Source organism: Pelecanus crispus, chromosome 11 (assembly GCF_030463565.1).
Source record: "Pelecanus crispus isolate bPelCri1 chromosome 11, bPelCri1.pri, whole genome shotgun sequence".
NCBI lineage: Eukaryota > Metazoa > Chordata > Aves > Pelecaniformes > Pelecanidae > Pelecanus > Pelecanus crispus.
This window is the reverse complement of record NC_134653.1, coordinates 13,501,466-13,518,823: the sequence shown is the minus strand read 5'-3', so window position 1 is coordinate 13,518,823 and position 17,358 is coordinate 13,501,466. Positions and strand designations below refer to the sequence as shown.

The 17,358-nt window shown below is 36.7% G+C and overlaps 1 protein-coding gene across 1 annotated transcript in view; it reads right to left on the bottom strand.

The window, feature by feature from the left end:
* Nucleotides 1-17,358, bottom strand: part of GRIN2A (glutamate ionotropic receptor NMDA type subunit 2A) — a 192,497-nt gene that overhangs the window by 52,038 nt on the left and 123,101 nt on the right. The window contains exons 4-7 of the mRNA XM_075718478.1: nt 16,614-16,728; nt 3,636-3,841; nt 2,316-2,484; nt 2,038-2,191 (exon numbers count right to left, since the gene is read on the bottom strand). Of these exons, the coding sequence (XP_075574593.1) occupies nt 2,038-2,191; nt 2,316-2,484; nt 3,636-3,841; nt 16,614-16,728 (644 nt within the window). The remainder of the gene's footprint in view (nt 1-2,037; nt 2,192-2,315; nt 2,485-3,635; nt 3,842-16,613; nt 16,729-17,358) is intronic.

The window sequence follows — 17,358 nt, the reverse complement described above, 5'->3', positions numbered from 1 at the left end:
AAAGATAGTTCAGACAAAATCCTGTATTTGTCCAGTTCAGACAAAATCCTGTATTTGTCTACAGTCATAGTAACAAATCACAAAAACAGATATTTCATGAACTGTAATCAACTACTATTTTAAAAAAAAATAGTATTGTATTTGACAGATTTTAAAAAAATCTTTTAAAAGAATTATGTGAGATGACTCTATTCTTAGACATTCACTTAATTAAAAGAAAATCAGTCTGTGAATAAATTCAGTTATCTGCCTGATAGTATTTTGCACAGCAAGGCATTTTACTACTATGCACACCTCATCAAAATACACAGTCAATTCCAGTAAAGTGGCAGTTTCACCTACGTCTAAAAAACCAGAACATACTTCTGAGAGCACAGACTTGATTTATTGGTGCAGTAAATCAGATTTCTTCAAAAATAATGCTATTCTATAGAGCTTTATAAGAAGGGGTTATTTTTACTTTTTGAATTATATATTATAAACCAATAACATAAAGTGCATTTTAGAAATCTAATAACTATGTTGTTGTGAAAAATGCAAAAGCAGTCTCTTTTTTGATGGTAGCTATAAACAGGTTTTTTTTAGAGGTAAGCAGAGCCCATAGTAGAAATCAGCTGTACTTGCAGCACATTTACAAAACACCCCAGTACTTCAACATGCTGCAACTACAATTTTAAAAAGGAATTAACTTTACAAGTCAATGACTTATAGAAATTAAAAGACGCTATCTGAATATTTTCATTGAAAGTACAGCCTCTTATAATTTCATTAAAAAGTCTTTCATTCCTTAAACAAAAATATTAACCACCAATAAAATCTGTTTAGGTATCACCGCGTTTGGGAAGTTATTTGATTACTCACTGTGTTATATTTATTTGCATCATCTCTGTAATGTACCTTTATGGAACAGGTATGAGAAATAAGCTTTGTGGCTAAATAATTAGTCTTGTGCAAGAAAACCCAGTTATTTGCCCACTTGTAGCTGATACCACACCAATAATCTGCTCCTCAATGGCTACAAGTGATTTCAGTGGAAGTGAAGAACTTACACTTAGCAATCTAAAAAGAAACCATACAACCAGTGATGCTAAAATGGCATCACTGCTGACCCAATGGACTTGAACATACTAAACTGTTCTATAAGATATCTGGAAAGTACTGGGGTTTTTTTTCAATTTCACTTAAATAATTTTAGTGTCACTAGCACTATTTCCCTGTGCAAAATATCTTTAAAAATACTAGGCCAAATACACTATGAGGAACATAACAGCATTCCAGGCACTTTTGATCCATCTCATGGCTCATTCTCTTTTCATCTTCAGGTAAATTCAGGCTAACCACCAAATACAGAAGTAAACAATAAGCACTAAAAGAGAAGAGGGAAATAAAGAAAGGAAAAATGAACAACTGAAACAAGAATCAAACAGGGAATGAAGACCAAAGTCTTTGTTTCTTTATATCCCACCTCCTTTCTGTCCAGCCTTTCATTTCTTTGCAATATTTCCACTGTTCAACTGTATCATCGCAACCCCATTGTTCAATTGCTTCAATGGAGAAAACACTCAGAACCTCTCAGTGCAGTGTTCAGAGGTAACTGTTATCAAATTAGCTGTCAGATCTCTTCTAATCATAAAGAAGTCTCTTTTTATAGCTATTCTACAAGGGGCTTTTAAATTATTTTGTGAATGTGAATGTTAAAAAGATATGGAACCTTTTATAATAGGCTAAACAAGTGTAAATTAGTTTGTAAAGAAGCAGTTTTTGAGGAAGCAATTTTCCCAGCTGAAGATTTTGGGGGATTCTTTTTCATATTGAAATCACCATCATTGGTTTTCATTTACTGCATCTGGAACCAACAGCACTATCTTCATGTGCTAATAAAGTTAATCAGCACGTCAACACAGTACAAACTTCCTAATGTAAAATTCAAAAGTTGACAGAAACATGTCAATGCACTATATAGCTTAACGAACAATGAAACCTCCCCAACTCTATAGAAATGCAATTAAATGATCTAGATGGGTTGAAGAATCATACCTAGAAAAGCAGATGGTGAAACCGTGCCATTGCTCCGTGACACCATGACACTAATCCCAGTCTCAACAAATGGCACTGAAAAGTCAACCACTTCAGAGCGCTCTTCATTAATAGTGAGAGACCCCACAGCCATAACTGCACGATGATATACCACCTGATCCACAAAGAGAAGACACCACCAATATTACTCAGTAGAGAATACCTCATTTCTCCAAAAGAATTAAAACCAAACATTACTAAGTTCTTACTTAAGAGCTCTTTTACCTAACAGAACTTACTTCACCAATCATTCCATTCCACACATTATTGACTTTTTTGCCGTGTTTCCCATTAGTCACCAAATACAGGTCATATGTGAACTTGACAGTTTTAGACAACTTCTTCAAGATATCGATGCAGAATCCCTTGCAGCACTTCTTTACATTAGTTCCCTCATTAGTTGAGTTGCTGTCAACAGAGAAGAGACACATAAACATTTCTACTGGGAAAAACAGAAGAATCATAACAGCAAGATTCAGCATACTGTGAAACAACATTTTGTTGTACTTGTGAGTGACCATGTTTTTCTGAATCACTGGAGAAATAACCCACAGGATGCTTTATGTGGTGTTTGTAGCTGTTACTAATCATAATGCAGTTGCTTGCCGAGAGATAAAGAGAAGATAATGGTAGACCTTATATGACATGCTTTCTGCTGCAGTATCCAGCCTACTGCACTTCTCCATCAAGACATACAGTCTCCTCTTACTAACCTCTCCCTTAGGCTTAGATTAAACATTTATTACTTTTACTTTCAAGACATAAGACTACACGTCATTTAGTAATTACAGAACTTCCCAACACGTAAGCTATATAAAGGCACAGCAGTTCACCGTACTGAAAATGGAAGCTCAGTCAAACAATGTTGTTGTTATATTCAGTTCATAAATACGTAGACTGAAGCACAGAACGGGAGAAACAACACTGATAAATTCACAATGAGAAATTTTCCACTGATTTCTAATGACTGCTCCAAAGTTACAGAGCAATCTAAGCAGGGCAGTTTTCTCTAGATGGTATGTCACAGTGGTATTTTATGCTGGAGTAGTTTATCCTGTACCAAATTTCAGCATAAACTTACTTTTTCAATAGAAGACGTCCTCAAATTGTTAAACACTAATTAAAATAGACATATTTCAACGTAACTGGAAACAATTCAAAGAGGACTCATTAAAACAATCCTATTTTAGAACACAATCTTTTTTCATGTGACTGAAAAGGGCTAATTCTAGTTGACTTTGAATTTACTATAATCTTACTATCATGTCATTAATTCAATGTGACTTACATGTGTATAACCAGAACCTTTCAACTTATTGAAAAGGAAGATATGCAAACAAGAGCAAACTGTGTGGGAAAAGGAAAAAAAAAAAAAAAAAAAAAAAGAGGAAATGAGATACAGAAGGAAAAGCAAAGATAGGAAGCAAGAGGAAAAGAACAGCAAAGTATCAGAAAGCAATTATACAATGAAAGAAGCAAAGGAAAGAATTGAGAAAATAGGGTAATATATTTTGCACTCAGAAAAAAAAAAAAGAAAGGAATACTGTGTATTTACTTACTTAATTTTGACAAATTTACGACACGGCACGGTGTTTTTTTGACAACTTTCCATTAAAGGATCCACATCCTCAACAATGACAAAGGGAGCCTCCTCCAGGGTGACAATACTTAAATGGTTATCATCTGGGTCGCTGTCTGCGAAAGAGCTGTACCTTGGCCAGACAGAGTACTTCAGGCTCAGTGAGTTATTCTCCCATTTCCCCACCTGAAACACCAAGATACACAAGCTGCTGATATTTGCTTGCTTTTCTTTGACAAATGAGGTCTAATATTAAATGTGCTGGGACACAGGTACAGGAAATTACATTGCAAAGACAGTTGTCTTGGGTTTTTGTTATCAAAATTACTTTAGAAGTTGTTAGTAATTGCATGAAGTGAGAAAATGCACTGTGGTAAAGACAAACAAGGCAACTTTATTTTAAGAGATAAGAGCTTTATAAAGACTGGATGACATCAGTTAACACTATCTATCACCTGGCTATAGCTGCCCTGAAATTTGACATACATCATTTCCATTTGAGCCAGAACAGCAACCAGATACTCTGTTATCAGGACAAATTTGCAGTAATAAGAAAACAGTTCTCAAAAAAAGAAAAAAAAAAAAAAAAAAGAAAAAGCGAACTAACCCACACACACACATACACATCAGACTGATAACCAAACTATCATAATATCATTTCTGTATGTTCTCCAAACAGAACACTCTTCTGTTCTTGTAGTTTGAAAAAACATTGTGAAAGCCTTTACCTAGGGTTCCATTGCACCTGAGCCACGCCAAAACATGCTTTTAGTAAACACAAGTTCAACTGTGCATGATTTAGTTCTTATTAGAAATAACACATTTTATTCTGCTTTAGTTAATGCCAGCTGGTGGGAGAGTTTAAGAAAGCATACCCCACTTTACTTTAAATTGTCTATTTATTTACCCTTATAAATTATCCCTTCTAAATTAACCTACATTTCTTTCCACTTCCAGAACACCAGAAAGGGGCATACGATTTAAGTATTTTGAAAACTCTAGCATTTTCTTCCTCAGACTGTGTTTATCTATTTTGTATCCATAAATCTAATTGCATGTTTTATCCAAGTGGTGATGGCAGATAATATAAATGAGCTAGCAATCCACAAAATTTATAACCTAATGCATTTTAATAATTCTTCATCTGCTTAAATAAAGAAATGATAACATACTCATGAGACTGCTAAAATATTTGTTTTGCAAGGAAAATGTGGGAATTAACAGTACAATGAGACACTCAGGTCCTACAAAAAGTTGTAAAAAAAATTGTCACCTACCTTCTGTCCTCTAAAGACTTTAAAATGAATCACAAAAATTCCCGAACATTATTTATATCCATTCCTATTTAGGGAAGCATATAAGTGCATGCCCTTTTCCATTTCTTTTCCATGCTGTTTATAAGTCAAGCTGTTTTGCTGAACTTTAATGTAGGAGGCACGAATGCCAAATCTCTATTCACTTAAATTAGGAATTTCAGAATATTTCAAGGGAATTAGGAATACACACCTAAATCAATGGGAACCAGGCGCAGGATTTTTATGTAGAGTTCTAGTATGAAATTTAACCAAAACACAATGGATGAAGCCTTTGTGAGAAAAAATATTTCATGCACAGGGAAATAAAACTATTTAACTCCGTATGAGACAGTTATATTGCAAAAATAGTTTAATTATCAAGTTATTGCATATAATTGCATTCACAGCATAGTCTATGCTGGTTTACATTAGCTTACGCAGCGTCGTTTATATCTATGCCCTAAGTACACCATGAAGTTGGCCATCTGGAATGGGGAGATTTCCAGCCAGCTCAGTACTTCAGTCAAACAGCAAGCATGCCAAGTAATACAATGAATTTCAGAAGTGGAACATGTGCCCGAATGTCTGCCTATTCCAACCAGCAAGAAGAAATGAAACGTGACCGAGGCTCAGGTGCATTTGTGCATTCAGGACTATAGCAGTGGCAGTGCCTGCCTTTCTAAATCACTGGATACAGGATTCTGGGGAGCGGCAGATCTGCCTAATCCTGAAGCATTTCCCTCTGCAAGCCACCCCCTGTGCTTGCATCGCTGCCACGTGCACCAACAGGCATACGGGCTGCCCACAACAATACGAGTTCATCTGGCCGTATCAAAAATGTAACGACTGTTTTGATGCTGTTAAAAGAGGAATCATGGTACTCTTTCATACTTCAACTGGAGTAACTGCCATTTTATTGTTCTGAGTCATATTTTTTAAATAGCTGAATTTGGGCAAATGCTAATTCCTTTTGACATTTGTATCTGTATGGAAGTGTTATGTGTGGAGTGAATCTCTAAAGTTAGGTCCAAAAATTTTTATCAATTGCTTTCCATGGATTTATCTTGATATTCACTCCCTGTAATCTTATTTTTAAAAAATAATTAAAAATTAAGACCTTGTCTTGGGTCTCAGGGGCATTCCTATTTCTCTGTCCAAAGAGGTCTACTGCTGCAGCCCCAGGGTGTCACAGTGACTTCATCTGGGCTTTATATGGTGCACAAATTGCATGTCCATTGCAGGTCACCCCTGCTACCACCAGTAAAATGAGTAAACCACAGTGTCAGAAAGCACAATGAAAAAAGTACAAGAGAAGGATATCAATGTAATGAAGAATGGTAGAAAAGCTCTGAAAATCCTTGCTGGTGGGCTAACAATGGCAAATGAGAAAGGGTAGTAATTAGAAACAGTCTGTAGGTCACTTCTTTTGTTTGGGAAATGTTTCTGTTGGATTTGTTTGTTCTAATTAATAAATGGTTAGCACAGGCATTGGATTTGCTCTCCTGCTGATGCTGGACTCATAAGTGAACAGTTTCCATGTTTATTTGGTATTTTTATTTTAAAATAGCTATATTGTTGAAGATTACATGTTACACTTCTATCTTTCTGCTACAGTTTTGAATGATCAAAACACTTTTTTTCATTTAAATGGAGAGTAAGAATTTAGTTTTATACAATTAAAGCACATAGTCAAAATATGGGAGGATTTTTATATTTGTATTGGAAGCCTTTTAGCTTGTGCCAAACTAATTATAACATTGTTATTAAGAATATGAATCGTATTAATTATTTACACAATGTTTTGTACTTCATATATTATTTAGTTCTGTCAACATCCTTGGCCAATTGGTAGTATCCTTTTTTTACAAGGTAAAGGGTTGAAATGACACTGAAAACTAAAACAAAACTAAAACATGAGCAGGTTTCTGTCGTAATAAAGAGCATTTATGAAATTGTATCCATATGTAGGTGTCCTGCAGGATCAGCATTTATGTCACTTATGGAAGTTAGATCTAGTATTAGATCCAGTCAATATCTCTTTTGAATACCTTTAAAACCTTCGAATGCTTAGGGAAAAAGCCAACAGGTTATAACAAATACACATGCTCATTGTATTTCAGAACATTATAAAGAGGTCTGCTTATGAAGTGTAAGAATTTGTGTGCAAACCGAAATGTTAAGTCCTTATTCAACACTGACTGTTAAAGTGGCTTACCTATGACAACAAAGCAAAATACCTGAGTTAAAAATGTCCTGGTTTCGCCTGTGAAGGTCATTACAAATGCTGTAGAATATGAAAAATTTCATATGTAAAATATGAAAAGTAGAATATGAAAAGTTCAGTTGCTGCTCTCAGTAGGACACAACAGTGATATTTGAATAAACCATTTTTATAGTGAAATAGTTTACCAACCTGGACAGCTTCGAAATTCAATTGCCTCCAGTGTTTTGCAGCACTCATTTTCAGTGTGCTACTTTTGATCATTATAGTTACTGACGCAATGAACTAAATGTGGCATTCTCCAACCAAATCCAGGCATCTAGATTTGAGGTAGAAGGTGTCCGTGTTTAAGTTAGCATGCTTTCCTACTAATATTGGTATCCCTGCTACAGATACTCTTTATGCAACATTTCCTAATTTTAATGACAAATGATTTGAACACTAGAACACGTTAATTTGCAGGTGAAGGTACAAACCTCCAATACGGAACAGTAATGAACAGTAACTCTATGTGCTCTTAGCAGAGTCCGGGAACAATTTTTATAGCCAGTCTATCAAAGACTAACAGGTCCAAAAAAATAAAATAGTGGTAAACTCACATATAGGATAGAAACACACTGCCTCTACTGTGGAAATGTTATCACTACAGTGAAGAATTACTATCTTATTCTTTCTATCTGCAGCCTAAAACTTCCTACTTGTACTTGATCAGTCTCAAGGGAACGCTTTGCCGTTCAGAAGCTTTTTCTTATCTCCTCAGTCTTCAAGCCATCACTGCTTAGAAAAGGGTAGCCAGAGGACAACAGGGAGTTAAAATACTGCACAGGCCTGCCAGGTTGCCAAAAGTATATTTTGATAGGGTGGGAGATGGGTAGAAGAGAACTTTTCTGAAGATAATTTCCATTCTCCTAATTTATTGAAAGAAAACAGTTCAGAAAGTGGGCTTTTTACTGTTCAAAACATAAAACCACCATTTGAAATAGCTTGTAAACAGAAATAAAGATGTTTTAATAAAGACATTACACAAGTTCTGGACTTGCTATCTAGAAATACATGCTAATTTATCAGAAGACGTAGAGATAAATTTGAGGTGACAGAATTTCAACTACTCCAATCTATTATTTTGTTTTGTTTGGGTTACTGATTCATAGAATTTGAAATTTTAACTTTTTTCTCTGAAACAGAATGGAAACATTTTTAAGATTTCACAACATTTGTCGGTCAGGATAATCATTTCCCTTAGCTCCTGGAAGCAAGACTACTGCCCCAGAGAACTCAGCTGAAAGCACAGCTCATTGACAGTAGGCAGCCAGAGACACATTCCAACTGCATCAAGAATAATCGCACATATTTGAGTTGGTGTGGCAGGCCCAGCCATCCTGAATTTAAAATGAAGCCAATATAAGACAAAACATTTATACTTGGTGTAGCCACTCCTCAATGACAGGAAATTTAGCTGTAGATAATCAGGGCAGTTTTCTCAGTCTTACCTGCATCCCTTTCCTGACCTATTCCTTTCCTCTTTCCTGGAAAATTAAGAATATTTAAGATCCCTATCAATCCCCATTTTGATGTGACACAAAGTCATCTTTACTTGCAACCATTTGCTGTTTCAAAATCTCATGTGCTGAGGAATCATTTCCTTAGCATCTCTAGGCACACGTAGAACACAGGAAAAATATATCCATTTCTGTAAAATGTGTTCTGTAAAATCTCCGTTTCATTTAGGTAACATGACTTTTTTAGAATGACAACCATTTAATAGAGCACTAAATAAAGTAAAGGAGGAACATTTGGACTTCTGGATTATGCAACCTGAAAGATGAAACTACTGAATAGTTCAGACAAGTCTGAAAATTTGATTTATGCTCCAACCTCAAACCCAATTAACTACATTTAGTTACAGTCTATAGAAAGTTGAGCAATGGAGAAGAGAATAGCATGCTTAGAGTGCAAAGAGCACAAAAGTGTGTCTAGAAAGAGAGCTCTCCTGCTTGGACCTCCTAAAAATCCAATTAATATTACTAGAGAAATTAAAAGTGAAAATGAGCTTATTCTCAGCAGATACAATGGCATATCTGTGTTGCTAGATTCAGAAATGGAGGGGGAAGGTAAAACTGCATTAAGAAAGATTTTAAAGTAATAAACACATTAGCGTGTATTTGCAAAACATTTTTAAAAAAGAAAATTCAAGTTGAGGCTAATGCTCAAAAATGCAGACATGTCCGTAGCAGAACTGTCAAAAACTGCATGCAAATACTTTTACTCTACTGTGTGGAAACAACACAAAATATCCAGAGATTTATGATAAATTTCTGTCGTTCCTAGTTAGACTGATAATGATGTGGTCTCGATCCCAGAGAAATACAGAATATGGCCCTCACTTGAGAAAAGAACAATAGAATAATTTTTGGGAAAGATCCTGGCCCAAATTATAAAAATCCTTATTTATGGCCAAAAGATGGTCACTCTCCTAAAAAATACAGTTTCAATAATGAATCAAACCCTTGATTCCCGATTGTAGGAGCAAAACTCAGCTTCAGGTATGGGCTTGCAATGATACATATACCATTGTATCTCTTTTGAATTGTACATTCTTTCCTATTTTCTCCATCTTCATATGCAGTCTGGAATATTCCCTTTGGTTTAATCTTGACTGGATACAGGAAGGAAAGCAGAAAATAGCTGAGAGCATGGAAGAGCTTGTTTGATGTCAGACTGAATTAGCAATCATAGGGTCCTCATCCACCGTTGTCTAAAGCACCTTACAAACTCACTGTATTACATACATGGTTTGACCACCTCATACATGCCTCTTTACCTTTTGAAGATTGCAGCCAGAGAGGGTGTTAATGAAGTATTTGGTGTGTTTCTGTGTAACAGCTAGATAAATACAGCTAGCCTAAGACAGATAGACAATTTGCAAAGTTACGCATTGCTGTAACTCACGGAGACCCTTCTCCCGGATGCACCCTAAAGCAAGTCTTTAAATAATACGAGGATGATTGACAGAATCCTAATCACACACCCTCACAGAGGCCATCGAATCAGAGAAAAAGAGCAAGGCCAGATCCTGAGCAGAGAGAGAAAAGAGCAGAGTGTGTTCTCCCTTGCGTGCCAACGCTGGCACAAAAAAGAATGTCTGTCACACCGGCATATCTCACAGAAAACAAACAAATAACTCAGTCCTATCACCCTCTTCCCAGCAGATGGGAACTGTATGCAATACACAGTCATCATCCTTTTTTAAGAAAAAATGTTACATGACAACATGGATATTAAATGCACTCCCAGGGCTACCTGACCAAACCTTTGAAAAGAGAAAAATTTTCAGGGATGTTCTTTCTACATTAAACACACACACATATTGCAAACATACTTTTTGAGCTGTCTCACTTTTGTGAAGAAAATAATGCTGAGCAAATGCAAAATCTATCTCATCTTGCTTTATAGAAAAACTCTTTATTACTTTTATTTCATCATACTTTTCCACTTACAAGGAAGAGCTACTCTGGCAAGTTTTGAGTCAATAGCTAGAAAGCATAAATTGAGTTTGTCGGGTTAGCAATAACAGGCGGCTGCAGAACAAAGCACAAGAGCAAAATCCTTCCTCCAGAAACAGCATCTATTGCATACTTCTGCAAACCTTTGTGTTGCTTTGTGTTTCTGAACGTCCATATTTCACAAAGACTCTAAATTTAAATGACAAAATATGATGCAAGCACTTTCATGTCTTATTAATAGGGAGTGTTTTACAGTCCTGGGTGGTTTGAAGATGTCCATTTAAAGACTTTGAAGTTTTCAAAATTTGCTGCAAAATCTCATATGGGGTATGCAAATATACAGCTCTTCCCCCCTGGCTGCTCCTTACGCTGACAGAAAGGCACCAATACTGCAACCAGCAGGGCTCAAAGGAAAACACAGTACCCAGAGAGATTATAAACAAACAGGAGGAGAAAGAAAAGCTACCACCTCCTGTAGACCTATTTTTCAATATAGAATTAGTAATTAGCACTCACCAAATCCTCAGTGGTTGGTATAGTTTTGGTACTGGGAAATGTCCCTAATAACTCTATATAGCACAAGAGTTCTTGGCAGAGGAGCCATTTTATGAGTTGATTATGTCATCAGAAAGGAAAAGAGCTAAACAAATTGACAGCTCCTTCCCCCACCTCCTAGTGAGGGAAGACTTTCTGTCACCTCTGCACTCAGTGAAGATTTTAACAGCTCTACCGAAATGTCCCAATAGCCATACCTTTGCCTCCAGACAGGAATAGCTGCCCTGAAAGTCCTACCCTTTCATCTCCTCTTTAATATTAGCTATGAAGAGCAAGAGCAAAGCACACTTTACTACTGCTTTCCATGGTAGCTGCAATTCCTTTACAGCAGCCGAGGGGAGGGCACCATCCTCCTGGGGAATACAGGATTTAAGAAATGCTGCATAATAATTGGTGCAATTCAAACAATTCAGTACAGGAAAGGTCACAGAAAAGGCCTTTAGGCTAAGTAAAAGCTCATTGATACAGAAACAATATGCAATTTTCACTCGACAGTAAGTGTCAGGATAGGCATATTTACAGGAAGACTAAATACACTAAGCAACAAGGATGGAACAAAGACAATGACAATCCAACAGATGTTAAAGAGCATGCTGTTTCTGCTGTGGGCAAAGATAAGATATCATGTTAGGCCACAGAGCTACTGACAAAAGATATACCAGCAAATGGATGATTAGATCATGCAATTTCATCTGTTCTAGTTAAAATATATGCATTTCTTCATAACTTTTAGGGAATGTTTATCATGAAGATCCTTCAGCTGTCACGACCCCTGCTCTGAAATCAATTGAGATTTCACAAGGAACTGCCCTGCACCTTCTCAGTGACTTTTTATAATCACAGTACTCTAACAAAAAGCTCGGTCACATTTCTGACTGAGTATTAGGTTTTTCAGTTCTTGTCCAGTGAAGTTTCAGCTATACCATTAGATATGATAGCTGTCTTTTCTTGGCTACATAACGGTGGATGTTAGTAGCCAGATGGATCTCTCTGTGAAGACCTTGGTTCATTTATTCCAGGCAGGAGTCGCACACCCTCTGCCCACTCATTCCTACTTAGATACAAATGTGTACAACCTCACACGGAGCTTGTAAATCTGGCATATGTTAGTTAATCAGAGCAAAATCAAGTTCTACATTAAATCCTGCAATAATAGAAAGTCAAAGATGATTGGTTAGATTTAAAATAAACTTGGAAGTAAGTAACGGTTCTTGCAGTGGCATTTAACTAGCAATTGTGCTATGTACTGTTACTCTTGCTTCTTGTGAAAATTCATTGCCTACAAAAATGGAGGACACACATATAGAATCATAGAATTGTTTTGGTTGGAAAAGACTTTTAAGATCATCCAGTCCAACCATTAACCTAGCACTACCAAGTCCACCACTAAACCAATTAAGGGTAGAGTAATAATTTCAGGTTTCCTGGCTTGGTGGATGGATTATTTTTTAATGAAAGTAAAAACTAAGAATCATTAAGGTTGGAAAGGATCTCTAAGATCATCAGTCCAACCATCAACCCAACACCACCATGACCACTAAACCATGTCCCCAAGTGCCACATCTACCTGGTTTTTGAACACTTCCAGGGATGGGGCCTCCACCACCTCTCTGAGCAGCCTGTTCCAATGCTTGACTACTCTTTCCGTGAAGAAATTTTTGCTAATATCCAATCTAAACCTCCCTTGACGCAGCCTGAGGCCATTTCCTCTCATTCTATCGCTAACTACTTGGGAGAAGAGCCCAACACCCACCTCACTACAACCTCCTTTCAGGTAGTTGTAGAGAGCGATAAGGTCTTCCCTCAGCCTTCTCTTCTCTAGGCTAAACAATCCCATATCTCACAAATTCACCCAGAATACAGACCACCATGGTAATTTTATCTGTATCTATCTGGGAGCACCAGCAAAAATTGTTTTTACCCTGGAACTCATCTTTACACATGGAACACACACATCTTTAAAAGTTATACAGTCCTCCCTATCTTACTTAACATATATGATATGCACATCTAATTAAACCACCTAATGTTGCCACTGATAATTATATTCTAGTATATGATTTTCATATTGGATTGATTGGTTTTACTTCCATATTTAAAAAAAAAAATAAAAAAAAAAAAAAAGAAAGATTAACAGACTGTGAAGTTTGCAACTCAGTGAAGTTAATGGGCCGAGTCAGACACTCAGGTCACACCTCCCTGAGATAAGCTTAATGGAGGAGCTGCAGCTGGTACTGCTGGACCTCTGAGGATTTTTTAGCACTAGCACAGTGTTCCTGTAGTGCTTTGGTGATATTTGGGCAACACTGTTAACTCTGGCAAATTTATCAAGTTTCACTGAAACAAGCACATTAAGCTTGTCTTCTTAAAAATCTCTTGCCTGAGAACAGCAGCCCCTTTGCCTGTCAAGATTAGTAGCAAGTATATGAATGTTGATGTCAGAAGTTTGAGTAGCTGCTTTAGGATCTGTCAAAATATCTTGCTGGATGCCTGCTGAACATGCCCAAAAGTGATTTTCAGTCTTCAAACTATTATCATCAACCAGCTTTATTCAGAATCTGATATGGAACAAATCCCTCAGTCAACCCCATTTACATGTGAAGTTACCACTTCAAAGTTTTGATACTGAGTCATTTGTAAAGGAAAAGGAACTTATTTTCCTAGGGGTAAGATGTATGCTCTTCAACTATGGTTGAGTGGATTTTCTGTGACTTCAAGCCTCGAGCCAAGTATATCAATTTTGAGAACAAGGAAAAATTGTATTTAAGTAAAAGCAGGTTATTATACTAAAACCAAAGAAAACTGAGTTTTAATATTAAAAGTTTTATTTTCAGGAAAATACTGGGTAAAAAAAACTTCACATAAACCACAGTTACTCTTTCTTACATAAATAATAAAGTAGCTACTCAAAATTTCTGTGTGCATTAGTTACATTACAACGATTAGCAGGCTGTTGCATTGCCAGTTTTTCACGAGTAAATCATTTAATTAGAGTCTAGGACCTGATGCTTTCCATATAGGATTGAGGATATTTAATAAGACTTCAGTAAAACAATTCTGTGATACTCATTGCAATACTGTAATTGGAAGTAAAAGCATGCACCTGTCTGGAAACTCAGAGCAGGAAATGTTAGAGCTCAGATGAGTAACTTTGACAGTTTTGAAATTGAGCAAAACAGCACAAGGAGAAAGGAACAAGGAGAAAGAAATTGGCTAAGAGATATGGGGTGAGAAATGCAACTTGGAAAGAATGTTGAGACAACATTAGAGAGATGTTCAATAAACCAGGGGGTGGGCAAGGGCCTCCTCATGTCTCTAAGTCAGAGGAACTGTCCTGTTATTTCTGAAGTGCACAGTGATGCTCTGCTGATACAAATGTGGGGTGCTCCGAGATAGCTGAGAGCTACATGCAGCTTGCCACGATAATTGATTAGTCGGTTTATTTGTCTTCATCTACAGAGGCAGGGATCAGCTTGTGGTCAGAAGAATAATTCTGGTGGTGACAGCCCGTTCTTGGCTGTCTTTCATTTCTCTCCTCTGACATAGTTAAACCTGGCCCCCTTCCCATAGTCCTATGATAGAGAAGCAGACACGAAAGCTGCAGCTAGGGGCAGGCTGTCTCTACCAAAATAACTCGTCTGGCCTGCTACCAAAAGGGCTCTAGAGCAAAGGCGCAGCTAGGAGTGGACGCATAATTTTTTTTCTGGGGCAGGAGCCTCCCTTCAGTCACTCTTTTTCCTCCTAGAAGCCCTCAAACACAACAATGAGCAGAAAGGGATTTACCAGATGGAAAACTGTGCACAGACAACATTAAGTGTCAGCCTACAGAGAATCTTGTAGCCCAGCGCAGCAGGTGGAGCATGCACTGCTGCCATACAACATGCACAGTTAGATACAGCAAAACCCGCAGCAAATCTTCCGTTCTCTGATAGGGGAGTCACTTGAAGGTTAAAACAGGCTCAAGTTATTTCTTGGAAATGATGTCGGTTCATATATCCAGCATTCCTTTGCCGCTGTTAGCTCATCTTTCAAAAATATCAAACATATCTCCCCTTGTCCTTTGAATGGTCTCTTTAGAGAAGTTTCAAGGTACAAAATGTATGAAATTATTATACCATAAGCATTGTTGGCTGCCTCTCTAACCATTTTCTCCCTTTGGTGCCTCATATTAATATTCCCAAATAGTATAATACTTTTTCCAGAACATTATATATGATATGCAGACTGTTTAAGAATTTTAAAATAGGGTAAGAAATTTTCATAATGGTTACTGAGCAAAACATTCCTCCAAAGATTCAGATTGACACATTTGGATAGGATTAAATTTATCCAGAGAATTAAATTTGCATCAAATGAATATAAAGAAATACATAGCATAATCTAGGACTACTCTCTGTGCTTTTGCATGACTAGCATATTTACTGAGATGTCCTTCAGTAATTCTTCTTTTGTCATTATTCTTCAACGTCATGAAGAGTCTCGCAGTTTTACAAACTGGAGTTTTACATTGATTTTATGGGATCCTAAAACTATAAGAAAAAGAGTTCATAGATTTCAGCAGCAATTTAGGTAATGCAGGATCATGCTTTATGAATTTAAAATAAAACTGGTGGATGATACAGATGTATGTTTTCCTACGGTGTCATATTGCAAACAGTTTATAAAGTCCCCTGTTTTTAAAACATGGGACTGCAGATAACCTGCAAAACTCTGAGCCAAAACAATCACAGGCTGAGGTGGCAGTTTTAAGAAAAAAACATTCATGATAAACTTTTTATTTTATTACTCCCATACATGATTAACCCTGACATTAAGATACTTTTCCTTCTAGTCTATGTAGAGGTTTATGGAGATCACTTGCCTACCAGGTGGACACAAGTCAAGATTCTGAATTTTTTAGGCAAACATGGATTATCCTCCAATTCAACAGGAATTTCACAGTTTAAAAAAAAAAAAAAAAAAAAAGTGTACTTTTACTCTAAAATCTGTCAAAGAATACAAAGCCAAGCAAATAAAAGGACTGGAGCTGTCAAGATACACAAATCCATGCAAATTTAGGTAGTTAAGGCCCAAGTTTCTGGAGATTTTTTCAATCATCCGTTTTATTTTATTAAGTTATAAGAAGAAATGCAAGGTATGTTTCACAGAAATCTTCTGAAATCCACTTGACTTATCTTCACTGATATGTTGCTTTCCCTGTTAAAACTCCTCAGACCTACTCACAATAAGGTAAAATTATCTTTTCTGAGCTGTTGTGACAAACCTGTTATAGCAGAATATTATCATTGACATCCATGACGTTAATCCATCTAGTTGTCATTAATGGGGTTCTACCAAGTCTCTCCTATCTCCTCCGACATCTTTTACCCAGAGGTAATGCTCACCTTTTCCCATTCGCGATCGTTGTTCAGTACTATCACCACCAGCCTGGGGTGTGCCTGATAACCATCTGCTGTGAAGGACAAATCTTTACCTTCCCAAGTCACATTCATCATAAACCTAGAAGGCAAGGAAAAAAAGTTCATTGAAAAATTAATGAGCTATCCAGCAGTTAATGAGCAAGCTAGTTCAGTCGTCAGAACCACTGATGAAATACACGCACCAAATCCTGTTATAATGCTGTGAAAAGCCTACGTTTGCAGCATGGGTAGTCTCAGCATTTCAATGCAGTCCATAGCAGAAGACAAAGCAAAATAATGCTTACATATGGTTTTTAATGCAGACAGAATTTTAAAAGCAGCTTCCACATTATGTATGGCCTGTACACTCCATGAATAATCCTTCTGGCGCTTCGCACAACCTCACTGTTTTTTCAGGACCATTTTAAACATGCCTACATCAGCTCTCTATGTAACGTTATACTATTGTCTCGCTAGAGTAATACTCAGAGGGAAGTGCATCTACTCTGGCTTCACCTGTTTAGACCTCCAAAAGTCCTGTCAGACCTTCCCAACACTGTAGCCATACACAGTGTCTTTGTGACACTTGGATAAATCCCACTAATGCCTTCAGCCAAAACCAGACATGAAAACTTTGAAGGAGTTGATAATATTTTAGTTCAGTAATTTCAAAAAGAAAAAATATATATGTTTTAAACTTTGTTTGTATTTAGGTTACTTTCCAATGGTT